Source organism: Gambusia affinis, linkage group LG03 (genome assembly GCF_019740435.1).
Source record: "Gambusia affinis linkage group LG03, SWU_Gaff_1.0, whole genome shotgun sequence".
Classification (NCBI taxonomy): Eukaryota; Metazoa; Chordata; class Actinopteri; order Cyprinodontiformes; family Poeciliidae; genus Gambusia; species Gambusia affinis.
Genome location: NC_057870.1, coordinates 23,446,153 through 23,461,042, shown reverse-complemented (window position 1 = coordinate 23,461,042; position 14,890 = coordinate 23,446,153). Strand labels below are relative to the sequence as shown.

General features: G+C 36.9%; 1 protein-coding gene across 2 annotated transcripts; it reads left to right on the top strand.

Moving 5' to 3' along the window:
• Positions 1 to 597: 597 nt before the first annotated feature.
• Positions 598 to 14,742, top strand: si:dkey-164f24.2 (fibrous sheath CABYR-binding protein). Of its 2 annotated transcripts, none has more exons than XR_006370137.1 (11): positions 598 to 950; positions 4,215 to 4,658; positions 10,540 to 10,578; positions 10,718 to 11,050; positions 11,171 to 11,203; positions 11,330 to 11,395; positions 11,924 to 12,013; positions 12,309 to 12,398; positions 12,770 to 12,886; positions 13,382 to 13,495; positions 13,585 to 14,742. XR_006370137.1 is itself a non-coding variant. In XM_044111057.1 (11 exons), exons 1-10 carry the CDS (start codon positions 906 to 908, stop codon positions 13,442 to 13,444), a joined length of 1,320 nt encoding a protein of 439 aa, XP_043966992.1. In that variant the 5' UTR covers positions 751 to 905; the 3' UTR covers positions 13,445 to 13,481; positions 13,585 to 14,742. The 2 variants fall into 2 exon arrangements, 1 of the variants encoding a protein (XP_043966992.1); XM_044111057.1 differs by having other exon boundaries at positions 751 to 950; positions 13,382 to 13,481.
• The last annotated feature ends 148 nt before the right edge of the window (positions 14,743 to 14,890 follow it).

Sequence of the window (14,890 nt, the reverse complement as noted above, 5' to 3'; positions counted from 1 at the left end):
ACCAATTTCCAGTGTACTGGTAGAAAATTGGGTCCTTATCCAAATGAGAAAGGCAACAGTCATCCATTTAAAAAAAAAGGTGTAAATAAAATAAGCTTGCATTACATTAATTTTATTAGGGATTGTTCTAATAATTGAACACCCTGTTTACCCTATACTTTGATTAAAAGTCAGACTTTAAATTTTTCTTAGAGAAAAATTATAACTGCAATACAAAATACGTTTATTTTAGGGCTTTTAAGTAAAACCCAATAAATGTGGCCAACACAAAAGCGCATTTATTTCATGTAATAAGCATACATTCCCTGCTGCCCAAGACGTTTCAGACAATGGATCCTCACAGCTTCTGGAGTCCAGCAGGCGAGTTTTCTCTCTTTGTGTTCCCAGCATCACACAATGCCATCTATTCTTTTGCTTTACGATTTCAATCCATTCAAAACTCTGTTTGTATTAACACGTTCTAATTTCTCTGAAGGAATTTAGTTTAGTTAATGTCTTCTCGTGATTTTGACTGAGAGTGGCAGGTTTTATGATCTGGCTGACAAAACATCAATGCAGCAGAAAACCTAAAATGTGAGCCAAAAAGCGTCCCAAGCCAGTAGACCTCTCTGTCGTTCTCTCTGTGCTTTGCTGGAGCTCTTACATAACGTAACTCACCGTCCAAAATGTGGGTAGGTCGTCCAGCGCTCATCCAGCCAGCGGAGCGCATGCGCGCGTCTTTTTGCTGTCGCTCTCTGTCTCTACACGCCCCCCTCCCATCTTCCATCCCAGTCCGCCTATAGGTTCGGCGCAAAGGTAAAAGGAGGAAAATAGGAGGCTTTATAGACATCCACTTTGCTCTCTCTGCCTTGCTGCCTGTTTCACTCCTTTCAGTCTTTTTGAGTTTTTCCAGCAGCGCGCCGAAAATGCCAAGCAAGAGGAAGAAGAACAAGCGTCGCATGAGGAGGGTGGTGAGTGGTGACAGACGCACTTTTTATTGTTAGAAAAACAGATTTACTCTGCAAGAGTAGTGACACTGTGCGTTTCTCTTTTTTTTTTTCTCGTGAAATTTTTATTATAAGCAAATGAAAACAGAAACAATGCTGACTGTTTGACGGCTTATTTTGAGGTGAAAATAGTGTTCAGGTTTTGCATAAATCTGCAGAAAGAAGGTAGAGGTGGAAAAAACAAAAATGTTTATGCTTAAATTTCACTGAACCAGAAGACAACCATACTTAACCTAAGTAGATTTTATTTTTCAAAATCTAATATAGCCATATTCAACCATTTTGTTTAAGATGGGCAGATTACTTCTTGACATTTTCAAAGTCACGAGAAAGATTAACATAATTCAATTATTCTCTATTTTGTTTTAATTTTACAACTAGACAGCACTTTCTAAAACATGTGAGAAAAAAATTAATTGCAGAAAAATCAGCAACAACCCAACACAGAACCCATATCTTTGTCTTAATATAAGTAACTCACTAATTTATACGGTTCCATCTCCTTTTCTATTTCTCTTGTGTCTGGGGTAGAACTATTTCTGAACACAAAGTGCTCAAAGGAAATGAGTGGGTGTGGCAGAGTGGAGATCTGTGTGAGTGAGAAAGTAACACAGAAGCTCCATTTTCACCAAGGGCAAAGGTTTACTTTGAAACCATGAAAATCTTTTTATATGCAAACATTTAGCGTTTTCTTTTACATTCACCATTGTTCATTGTTATGAAAAATATTTGCTAATTATGTAACCAACAAAATAACAACTTTTTATAATCTAAAGAAATGAGAGAAGAGCCTGTTATTACCCAAAGGAAAAGTTTTTGTATAAATATTTTTGGTAAAAGCAGCAGTGCACTGGAATCCACTCTGCTATTAATAACAAATTAAACAATTTTGCATAATTAATTAAAGAAACCATTAAAACCAGTTTTGTTTGTACCAACTGCTCTTTTGGTATCTTAACATTTGTCACTCCCTTTTGCAGTTTGTCCTGTCTGTAATGTAACTATAAGGATATTTCTTAAGCTAATTACAATGTTTCACACTTGATTTAGAAGCCTTTTTAATGTCAGAAATAGATTTGGGGATTTTGTACTAGAGATGCACTAACCTTTTCTTGGGGGAGCAATACGATTTTCCCTTTTTTTGTTTTCTTGGGAACTCTTACCCTTAGGTAAGAAAAAAATGTTTTGCAGTTTCCTTCATAGAGGTAATTTGGATTCTATCGGAAAATGAAGAAATTATAAGATTATCCATATGTATGCTTCAAAGCAGTCATAACTGACTGTTAATAACCCCCCAAAATTAACAGGCTGTTTGTTGATGTTTGGTTTACAGTTATTTCCATTGGTTCATTTAATAATTTGGAAAAATCTTTTTTTTTTTTTTCTTTTTTTTTCTTCATTAATTGACCTTGCCAATCACCAGTTAGAACCCTTGAAACCTGTCTATGGACAACAGACAAAGAATAACCTTTAGCTAACTCCAGGACATGTTTTTAATTGTTATCAATGTGTGTTCTCTCTGTTAAGTAAAATAACAGGTGTTTTTCCAGGCTTTCCAGCAGGTGAGACAACCCAGGTAAGCTCTGTTGTTGACCAAATCTGCCATCTTTAGCTGGAGTCTGCTACTGGGCTGGTTTTGATGATGTGTTGACTGTAGGAATGGCCTGCAAAGGTTTTGCCAGGTTGGAATGTACACAGTCTCACTGGTTTTCAGAGTCCACTATTGACAGTTAGATAAAATTGCCTCCTTAAGTAATCTTCAGCTTTGTGTTATCACTAATAACCTTAGAGAAATCAGTACCCTGACTGATGTGTGTCAATTTCTGTTCTCTAAATTTGGTTCTTTATAAATTGTCTTTCTCCTGTTCCCAGTCCAGTGTGGGCTGCCAAATATCAAGCTTTGTATGGACATCATCAACAGAGGCCTTGTTTTGACGGTGTTTGGTGGACAGGACATATACAGCCCCACACACACACAGGCACTTTTGGCTTGCACCACAGGTCTAGCAAAGCAAAGCTGGCTGTTGGCCTAACAAAAGCATTTTTGGGGAGTGATTATAACCTGATTATGAAGTGATTAGACCCACTGTCTGGCCCGCGGGGCACCCATCAGTACTGCTGACTCGTACGGTTTCTTTTCCCGCTTCACCAGACCTGTCAGGACTGTTCTGATTCAACTAATTAGCTCCCATTATCTAACTAGCCTTGTTGGGTCCAGTCCCAGTTGCCCCCTCCCTTCAGTGGTCTGCCCTCCTAAAATCTCCACTAAAGCCCGAGGGGGTTTTGTCCAACGCTGAAAAATATGTTGAACCTGGCAAGTATGGCATGTCTGGTAATCCTGTAGGCGCAAGGATGAGCTACAGTTTGCCAATAACATCAAGCTTTCTAAGGGTATTTAAAGGTAAAAGCCAGGTAAAATTAGAAAAACCTTGCAAAAACATTAATACCACCTGGAAATGTTTTCCATATCATTACATTACAACTGTAAACTTTACTGGGTTTTATTGGGATTATGTGTGACAGATTCATAGTTGTGCTGCCGACAGGTTGCAGGTCCTCAGTATTTACAGTGAACCTCTTGGGTGCTATTTTAATGAATGCTTTATTTTTGCTTGACAGTCATTTTAGGTGGACAGCCATGTCTTGGTATATTTGAAGTTACATTTGTTCTATTTCCACACAAATTATTGATAAAGGCTTCAAATAATTTTTGGAAATGGTTTTATGGCCTCCTCTGTTTTAAACTTGTACACATTTTCATTCCTGGTCTATCTGTTCCTTGGCATTTATGGCTCTTTTTGATCAGTAATGTTTTCTGATTTATTCTCATACTAAATTACACACACATAGACTACATTTAGTAAATATCTGGAAAAAATTATTTGCAGTGGATTTTATTTAGAGTTGTCAGAATTTTGAAAACTATGATTTTGTGTCTTTATCACAGTTTTCATGTACCTCGTATTAGCTCATCACCTAAAATCCCAATGAATGGATTGGATTTTGTGGTTGTAACATGACAAAATGTGAAATAGTTTAATAGTTAGTCAAGTATATAAGGATAGTTATATAGCTACATCATTATCAAATGCACAAAAATGAATATATCTGGTCCGATAAAGATCAAAACTCATCTTAAGCATACTTGTTCAGTATTGAGTCATTAGTGGTTAACATAGATATGTGATTTTTTTTATTATTTTTTTTTTCTGTTTTTCCTTGTTGCAGCAAGCCCAGAGGAGAGCACTTGAGGATCAACATGCAGCCAATCCACCAATCAAATCCAGCTCAGGGATTGCCATTAGTGCGCCCCCTACAGCAACTCCCAAAAAAGCAGCTAAAATTTCACCACCCACTCGAGAAAAGCCCCCACAGGTCATTCCCATTTCTGCCCCTGCAGTGGAACCTCCAAAATTTGAACCACAGCCTGTTGTGAAAGAAGAAGCAGCAGAGGCCTTTGTGGTTGAGGTAGCCGCAGCAGATGATGGTGTGCTGTTGGAGCAGGCTACTGTGGAGCCGGAATCCAGAGTGGGGGATGAAGTTGAAGGTCCAGCACGTGTCGCCAAAGAAGCAGCAGTTGAAAGTATTCCTCCAGCGGAACCCTCTACGGTTGAAGCTAAAGAGGCGAAAGAGGCTGAGGTTCCTGTTTCTGAAACAGAGCCTGTCTCTGAGGTAAATAAATCATTTCTTTTTCATTTGCAAGTTCTGAAGGAATCGTCCCATTTGCACATAACTTGGTACAAATGTACAGCAGTTCCATTTATTGAAGTGATTCGATTTGCAAGAAACTTTTACATCTAGAGGAGACTCTCTAAGGGTGTGCTACAGGCAGTTACTGGAGCATCCTACAGAGCATGAAGATGCATTAGAAACTATTAGCAGCACCTGACAGTTTGATAAGAAATAGTTTTTGAGTGTTGTGCGTCTGGTGGTTGGTATCAAGATGTAATACTAGCCAAATTTAGGAACCAGTCTGGACAGATGTGGATTTACATACTTTTGCCATGCTTCATGTGTGGTGACCTTTGTTTGTTATTTTTGACTGAATGTCAGCTAGTTTGTGTTAACACATAAGCAGGCAGTTACTATATTCCTGGTGCATTATAGTCAGGCCAGGTTTCTGTCAATTTACTTTCTTTTTGTCCTGTTTTGCTTTGGCACGTATTGCATTTTGCTTGCAAAGAAGCTTGACTTGCTTTTCTTTCAAAACTGTCTTGATTAACAGGTCTCAAGACTTTCTGAAAGTCTTTGAAAGTTTTTATCTGTACTTCAGCTGCTTTTGTTTAATCATTATTTTTGTTTCTTGTTAAAATCCTGAACTCCAACCAAACCAATAAGACTAACAGCCTGTAGCAATGGAGTCTCACTTCCTGCATCTCAAATCCCATTTCAGATCTTTGTTAGAAGACATGATTATGTCTTTTTCATTTTTAATGCCTGTCACCTTGAAATGTGAGAGCAGAAAAGAAAATGGTGGTAAATAACAACATACCAAAGAGAAACTGATGGACTTTGAAGTTACATTAGATTTAGCATGTATCTGTATTTTTTGGGTCTTTTGTGATATTTATTGCACACAAACTTTATCACATGCATGCTCTAAGGATTGTTTTTATAAATTTTGGTGTTTATAGAATATTAGAGGGCAAATGTGCAGCAGCGGGGTCAGTGGAGGACTGAGGCAGATGATGGAGGCTGTGAAGCAGGGAGAACAACATGTTCCATTTAGGAAACGGGGGGAAATAAAGGAGAGGTTTGCAGCTTACAGCAGTGAACAGTGTTTCCCCACTTCATATGCAGAATCAGTGACTTTAAAATGAAAATTGTTCATGAGTGAATGAGAGACAGATGCATATTTTGCTTTTAGAGGTATAGACAAGAAGGGTGTGATGAAGTTTTATTTTTACCCAATTGCAGGAAGCGTATTCTGGATTTATCTGCTAAATTGTACCAGCAGGTTTTCTATAAAAGTATAAATTACTGATACTAGATACAGTAAGCTTTTGTGTTTCCTCTGTCATCTTGTAAAAAGGGGTTTTGCAGACTTTAAACATTTTAAACACATCCTTCTTCTTTGTTACTGCCAATCTTTTTTCTGTTATTTAATTTTAAATCATGATATTCTTTGTGTTCAAAGCTGATATTTACCTCACCATAGCTGTAACTTTGTTGGAGCTATTATTTCTTTTCTGTTTTGCTGTATCGAAGCAGCATGCAAATCTTCTAACCTCTGATGTCAACAGAACTGCTGCTTGCTGATTAGATTTTATTTGCCGAACCATTTTCTGTAAACCCAAGAGATTAGTTAAATCCCTTTCCTTTCCCCAATCCGATGTTAAATTTTGGCTTAAAGAAGTAGTAGTCGTAGGATGTAGTTAATGTTGTGATTGGTTGATTTACAATTTGTGTCAACAAGATGGAGTTCCTAATGACGTGGCCTGTAATGGTATGTTTGACATAATTTATTTTTGGAATGGAAAACTTTGCAAGGTTGTTGAAATTGCCACCAGTAATAGTGTATAGATAGGTAAACCTACAGCAGAACTATAGTAGAACCCTTACTTCTTTCAGTACAACAAAACAATCAGTCTTCTAATCGACCAGTTTGATTGGTTCCTGTCTGATCAGTTTAAGATTATTTAAAAATCTCAAACTCAATATTAACATGCAGAAGGCAGATGCTTCAAATACAGATGCTTCTCTGTGTCTTGACAAACAGCACAAAGATTAATCACAAATTCAAATAATTTCCACAGACAAATTATTTTCAACAGACGTACTAATAAGCCACAAATCATATTTCCAATTGCAGAAGTTTTCACAGTTTCTGAGATTTTCAAACTCCATTTACAAAAACTTTATTAATTCCAGAGAGTAATTCCAATTTGACCTATTTTTTAGACATTGCATTTATGGACAAAAAACATTCCCATAAGAGTGTGGCGCTTTACCAAAGTTTACTCAGAGAGCAAGCTTAATGCAGAATCAGTACAGACATGAATTGTTGAGAAAAAACTGATTCTATCTAGAAGCCGCTGAGTTTCAGGTGAGCACACATCTCTTGTTGATTAGACACAGCTGCTGAGTCGGGTGTTTTTGTTCGCTGCTGCCTGAAGCAGCTAAAGATGGAGCTTCTGCTAGAGCTGAACATTTTGTACCTCTTTTTCCTACCATGCTTCTGTTCGCCACTCCTCCCCAGTTTGGTCTCTCGCTGCTATTCTCTATTTGCATAAATCCTTCACTCCCATATTTGGCAATGTCGTTTTTACATCCGTCTAAAAAGTTAAAATAATTCTTTCCTCTCTTTTCAAACTTTGTCTAAAGCTACTCCTGACAGTTTCAGTTTGAGACAAATTTTACAGAGGCTGCATGTGTATCTACTGTAGATCAGAACATGGAGTTCCTCTAGTTATAGTAGCTGGAGGGATTCAACTATAGCTTTGTATGAGTGCATGTTTAGCAGCCTATCTAAAACTGACTTAAAGATCACCTTATCACTTTCTTCTTTCCCTTTTGCTCTCTGTTTATCATATTACCTATATCTTGGCTTGACAATTTAGCTGGAGTTCTCTTTATCTTAACTATAAGTTAGTTTTTGCTTTCTAGGCCCTTTTTTTCTGGAGAAGGCCTTTACTTGCAGATTTAAATGATTTGATGAAAGCTGGTCTATATACATGACAACTTGGAGGATATTTCATACAGTCAACTTGTCCTACATTTAGAAAAAGAACTGGCACAAGGTAATGCTAAATTATTTATCATCAGAGTATGAAGGTTTTCAATATTTATAAGCATCTCTCTGTGATTGCCAGTATGGCTCAACACACTTGGCTGCACAGTGGATGCCGCCCCAGTGATCATTTAGGCGAAGGCTATTAGGAAATTGAAAGGTCTGGCTGGCTTCTCTTCTCATCTGGCAATTTTTAGTTATTACTCTCTAAAAAAATACCAGGTACCGCAGTAGGTTACATTCTCCAGACTGTGATTGGAATAGAATTTCTGAACTATCCTGACATTGAAAATATCTCATATTGTTGTAAAAATGCAGAGAATTTAAGAACATTTGGTTTATTTTTGTTCTTTGGAGGTCAGATGGGTTTCAGCAAGTAAAAAAAGTTCAATCTAAGGATTTCTAGTTTCCTCTTAAGATCATTATTGATACTATTTTAGAACTTGGCTAGTCAATAATATAGTTTATAAAGCAAGATTAACTTGCTTAATATGTTTGAGGTCTTTAAATGTAGGTTTATCTTCTTGTTTTGTTTTTTATTAGCTCTAACTAGTGACTCTACTTCTTTTCGACTCTTTACCATTACCATTAATGCTTTCAAGCCCTCTTTACAATAATTTTTATTAACAATCTTTGAATATCCCTATTTTTAAACCAACTTGTATTATTGTTCATGACAACAGATCTGGAAGTAATTAACTTCCACAAATATTTTATTTTCGATCCCCCAAAGAAACTACAGTAAACTAGTTTCAGAAGGAATTTTCAGAGATTTGGATCAGAGGCTTTTTCTGATTTTTTTGTTCTCTCCCCTCCAGGGGGTCTTTATGTGGGCTCTAGTGTCCCTTATATGAAAGTAGGCTGATAGGAAAGGGGTAAGGAGAAGAGGGAAGACATTTCACACTTTTAAAAGTCTTAAAAATTGTGCATTCCAGGATATCTACGTCGTAATATGATCATGCAAAATGATGAAAGAGGATAACATGTGCTGTAAGATTATTGAAATGGGAGAACTGAGTTGATGGCAAAGAGTTTTAAAGATCTGACTTGAAAAATACCAAGGAGTGAAGAGAGGGAGTAACTGCTTCCAATCATCCAGTTGGTTGCGAGATTTTCATGTAGGTCTTAGGAAGTTCCTCCCCTTTTTCCAAACTGTTGCACTGATCACACACAAAGCATCTAAAGAAAAAGTTCACTGGCTGTTTGCATTAGTGCAGAACTGTGAGCCCAAGTTTACAAGCTACTTCTGGCACGCATTTCCTGGTACGGCCACAGAAAACCTGATCAGGCTCTCACTGGGATATTTATTTTCTTTTAAATGCCTCCAGGCTGACAAAATGTTATTTAAAAGCTTGTTTCGCTTTGGGCACATTTTTAAAAGTCCAGTGTGTGTTCCTCCTAAAGCTTGACCTTTCAATTTTTAGGCAAGAGGTAAGCTGTAGAAAATGAGGCAGTATTGATGAACAGCTTGACATGCTTGTTAAGAAGCACTCTTTATCTTTAGGTGTTCTTTTGTTTTGTTGACGTAAGAATGCAATTTTTAACCTCTTCTTCTTCACTGGTAACAACCCCAGATGAGGCTCCAGTCATGGTTGCTGTAGAAGCTGAAGTAAATCTAATCTAAACTTTCATTTTTACCTAAAACACTTTGCTTTGCCCCTGATTGTAACTTGAATCAACCAGATGTCTTCTTGTTTTAAGCCAAAGCCAGATTAGGCAAGTGAGCGTCTGAGTGAAACAGGTTTTGACACCTTTAAACTGACGCCAACCTGAGGCCTTTTATAAATCAGCTCCTCCTGAAGAGCGACAAATTCTTAATGGCTTAAAAGACTGTGTTTGACATTTTACATTTTATTGTTTGGCCTGATTCATTTCCTTTTGTTTTAAGTAAACATTATAAAGCAAATCTCAAATCAGACAACCCTTGTAACAGCTAAAGAGTGAAGGTTTCAACCAGGTGCTGCTTAAAGAAACAATTTTTTAATTTATCTTCAGTACGTGAAAGGATCTTTACAAAGAGTCCCACAGTGATCAGGCACTACAGGATCAAATTAGAGGACAAGGAGTGTGAGCAGGAGACCAAACAAAAGAATCCATTAAGAAATGAAGGAGAGTGAGAAGCTTAATTACTGAGCAGTTTGATTACTAACATGTGACAGATGACTGATTAGTAAGAGGGTGCAGTTGAGGGTGGAGACAAGAGAGGCAAGTTGAGGGAGAGAGGAGGAGTAATAATATCCTGGAAAGAGCTAAACATACGTCTGACAATTAAAGAATAAACTAAATGCAAAAGGATGAAAAATCACATTGAGATCTAAACATAAGTAAATAAACAGCTAAGGAAAGACTAATCTAATGTACAGCAAGCATGACAGAAACAGAAATAGAATAGCAAGGGTGAAGCATAAATAAAATTGAACAACACAGCAGTAAGTCTACAACAAAATGGCTGAAAAACAAGACAAGATGTTGCATTAAACATCAGTCTAAATACAATTTCTATCTGGCTGAAAGGCTGTAGGATGATCTTAATTCAGCCCTCTGACACTTTTCTTTTACCAGGTTACCAATAAATCAGCATGAACAACTAGATAAGTGTTAAAAGTCCTAGTAAAAAGTCTCTATTACCATAAAAGAGCTGTGAAAGTGGTGTAAATTCATTATGTTTTTAATGCGGGTCTGTTCAGTTGGATCTTCCTGAGCACATACCCAATTGTTTTAAATTGTGTTTGTTCATCTGTGAATTTATTGATGGATTCATTCAAACATGTAGCCAGCTTATTATGAAAGGTTAACTAAAAATGTATTTTGTATTTTATCTAGACAGAAGACAATGAAGACACACAGACAGAGATGGGTCAGGTACGTTTTTTTATGACCCCAGAAGTTCTGGTAGTGCAATATAATCCACTTCTCTCTATAAAGAAAAGTCAGTATTCCTCGGGACCCTTTTTGTTCTCTTGATTAATGTTGCATGTTTTGTATTGGGGTAACTTTGCAGACACAAGATGTCTGCGAGGCAGACTCTGAGATAGATGTGACCCTGACAGAAGAAGACACTGAGACCAAGGAGGAACTAGAAGTGTCCATCACTGAAGAAGTAACCATATCAGAGTCGGTAAAGGAACAAGCAGAAGAACCAGTGATAGAAGATCTTACCAGTGACCAAAGTCCTGCTGACGTAGAACATGCTGCAGAAAAAACTGAATCTGATACTGGATCAGAGGTGGACGTTGTCATAGAAACACTTGAGCCTGCAGAGCCACCTGAGGATGGGGAGGAAAAACTGGAAGACTCAGCTGCACTCAGAGTCCAGACTGTTGCAGCCATAGAGGTTAATAATTTTATGTAAATCTTATATAATTAATTCATTGTGTAGTGTTTCTTTATGTCAGTGTAACTACTTCCTCAAAGTCAACAATAGACTTCTCTGTGTTTTGTCTGACTGCATCAGGATGCTCTTGGCCCACCTGTGGAAATCCCAGCAGTAAGAACCTTATCATTTACTCCACTTTAAGAAACAACAACAACATTCTGTAGCTATTAATAATTACACTTTACTAAATGCAGTTGCTTTGTTAAATTGTAACATGTCAGCCTTTTATCTCATCAGGTACTAAATACAATCACTGAAGCTCCTCTGGATGAAGCTGACCCGCCTGTTGTTGAACATACAGAGGTATAACCAAGAGTTTATTAACAACACGTCAAGAAATATTAATTTGATAGTAATAATATTGTCTTTATGTGTGAGCTGCTAATTTTATGGCATCACTGAGCTTGGTTACTGACCTCCTGACTTTCAAAGACTACAATCAGTCAATATCTGAACTAACATCTCCATCACCTTGGCGACCGGATCCTCTTAAAGGTTGTGAGCTTGGACAATTGAGGTTTACAATATTAGCACAAACTGTATTCATACCATCACATCCAAAGCAACAAAACCTGAAGAATCAGACTGCTACATACAGACTGTTAAAATAATGAAATGCACTATTATCACACTTATAACATTTTTTTTGTTAATTTGTACTTGTTTTTGAAACAATTTTTCAACTAAAAAGTGTTAGAGCATGGAAACACCATTTCATTTTGTTCTATTCTATTTGGTAATCAATGAAATTACAATCAACTGGTTTTTGATTGCTGCATAGTTTTGAAGATGGGAAACATTCCCTTCTCATGTTTTTCTTCTGTCACTCAGGGAACGGCCGACCTGCTACTCCAACAATCAGCTGTTACTGAATCTGTGTCAACAGCGAAGGATGTTTCAACATCTGCTGTTGTGCAGCAGGTGGGATTTGTACAAAATCCTCTTTACTTTATGCTTGTTGGTCATGAATAACTGGAAAAATTTTGCAATAGTAGTTCCTGGGTGGTGTGTTCTTAACAATGTGTTCGGAAAACTGCAGTAGAACATTTAGAGCCTTGTTTATTTTACTGTTACTTACAATTTCAGCTATTCATGATCTGATTTCTGGGGAGCTTCTTATTGTTTTTTTTTATAGTTAGATAAAAATTATAACAAACAAAAGCAAAGCTGTTCTTTCTCTTTTTTTAAATGCTTTTTCTTCTTTTTCGACATTCAGGAAGCTGATGGAACTGGGGACACTTTTATCACCCAAACAGAAGCTACTCCTGCAGATCCAGAAACAGAGTCTGCTGCTCCTGCAGGGGAGGTGGACACTGCAACATTTATACATATATGAAAATATGCTAATGTTAAATTTACTCCAGCTGCAGCAATACTCTTAATCATTTGTTTCATAATGCCAGAAGAAAACACATATTTTTTTCCCCACACTTAGATGTTTCATATCATCTACCAATTTTATTTTGTTAGATGAGCAACAAATAAGAATTTTTGAAAAAGAGAATTGTATTCTCTTTGTATTTACTCTCTTTCTAAAATAAAAATTTGTTTGCTGATTGGAAACATTTAAGTGGAACAAAAACAGAACACATTTTTAAGGAGGTAAATATGAAGAATAAGTGTAAATGGTCAAGTTCTCGCTTTGTCCGTGGACTTCATGTTTCCTTTCTTTTCCAGATTATTGCTGCCAACCAAAAGTGTCTGGATGTGTTGTCAGAAGAAGAGAAATCTGGAGGCTGTGATGTTCCATGTCAGGGACAGCTTCCTGTTGAGGCTGTGCAGCTTGGTGGAGTGGTAAGTAAGTTTCTGCATAAATCTGGTTCATCCTTGCTAACAGTTTCCGGATACCTGAAAGTACCACCTTCATCAGTCGTCATGAAGTGTCATTCGGTAAATGATGACACTTTTAATACTAAGTTGCTCTAAAAGCTGCCTTGAAAGTCCATTAAAATTGCCAACTTTGCATTATTTTCTAAAAAATTACCCTTTAATGCAAAGTTGGCCCTTATAATTTACTTTCAAGGCAAGTTTTAGAGCAACTTTACATTAAAAGTGTCATTATTTACCAAATGACACTTTGTGACAACATTCATAGACATTCATAAAGACTCCTTCATGTTCATGACAGTGTCATGTTGGCCTTATGTACACCCTGTCAAATAAAGTGTTACCACTAATTCTGACTGATCGAATGCAAAATTTGATTTAACTTCAGACAGCGAGGAAAAGGGTTTATATCTTTTTCTGTCTTTGTATTCATCAAAATGAATTTATTCTCTATGGGTACAGGAGCTTTCAGTGGAAATAACACAGAATGGAAACATTGTTCCTGAGGTCTCCATTGAGGGTTAAAGCCAAGGCACACAGCTCTGAAGACCTTTTTCTATGTGTAAGACTCTAAAAGTATGAAATAAATCTTTTAAAACACCTTTCTGTCTTTATTTGTAGTTATTCACTAATGATGATGCTCCTGTAACTTTTGTCTCTTTCAGATTCCTGTTGGAGGACTCAAAGCTTTCCAGGGAGTCAACCAGACCTTTTCATTTTTTAAGGCTTAAGGCAGAACAGGCAGGAAATCGAAGTGGGCATCCACACTTTGAAGTGCCTTTTCCTGTCCTGTACTCTGCTGAAACATCAAACCAGATGTGAACATGCAGAAACGGCTTCTCTCACGACAGCAGCTGAGACCTATGAAAAAAGCATCTTTGGTTCTTTTAAATACTTTGCTATGCAACAAAGTCACGTATAATGACTATAGTAGTTCAGGAGAAGATGCTGAAGGCATGACAATCAGCAACAGAAATATTTTTGCATCTTCTGTCTCCCAGAATATCTTTCTCCACAGTGCATAGACTTTATGCATATCAGTAGACTTGTAGCATTGATAATTGGGTCTGTAGTTTGTTTATTGGACATAGATGTGTTGTTTTTGTGCTGTTTTTTTGAAAGTCACTCGTTTAGCTCACCACTGTCTTTTCAAAACATAAACCTTCCAATAAAATTAAAACTGGGGTAACTTTTATTAAAAACATATTTTTTACATATTTGTCTCATTCTATATTGCTACTACAGTATAGAATGAGACAGTTTGTGAAAAAAACATGTTTTAACATTACTATAGTCATGTTTCATGACTGCTTTACCAAGGATTTGGTGAAGCACCCCCTCCCACCTCAATTTTTTTTGCAGTTGTTTACAGCAGTTTTGTATAAACAACTCCCAAATGTGAACTAAGTCAGTGATTTAAAGCAAAACTTCACCTTGGTGTAGGTCACTATTGAACTAGCCGTTTAGCTTTAGCTGGGAGAGCAACTAATTTGGGTTTACACTAAACAAAGATGGCAAAAGAATCGTCTTCTTTGGCCAATTCATTTGCTCCTCATATCCTTTAACAGAACCATACTTCAAAACTTCACAAATCCATTTCCTTTTCTGTCTACCATTGTTCACTGTCTTGACAAAGTGCCACTGTTGTTACAAAGCTACATTGTAAAGAGCAAGCTTTGATATTGAACAGAATATTGAATATCAAAATGAATTTTGCAATTCATTTTGTATACACAGAGTAATGCATATGATTGTGTTGAAATTGGTACATTATGAGTTATTGTTTTGCTGTCTTGACCTGTGAAATAAAGTTATAACTCAGAGATTTGATGTTGGCTTGCTAACTTAACCTCAACCAACCATTTAAAAACGTCTCTGCCTACAGACATTGTATGGAATTTAGTGTATTCTACTCTCATTTGAAACTGTAATGTGCTGCTTTGTATGTTTTCTGCTTAACAAGAGGTCACC

Bases quoted from the DNA above. Each gene is read 5' to 3' on its own strand.
- si:dkey-164f24.2 (XM_044111057.1), top strand. From the start codon at position 906: ATGCCAAGCAAGAGGAAGAAGAACAAGCGTCGCATGAGGAGGGTG. The intron at 10,579-10,717 runs GTACGTTTTTTT...GTAACTTTGCAG, and splicing joins CACAGACAGAGATGGGTCAG to ACACAAGATGTCTGCGAGGC. The intron at 12,014-12,308 runs GTGGGATTTGTA...TTCGACATTCAG, and splicing joins CATCTGCTGTTGTGCAGCAG to GAAGCTGATGGAACTGGGGA.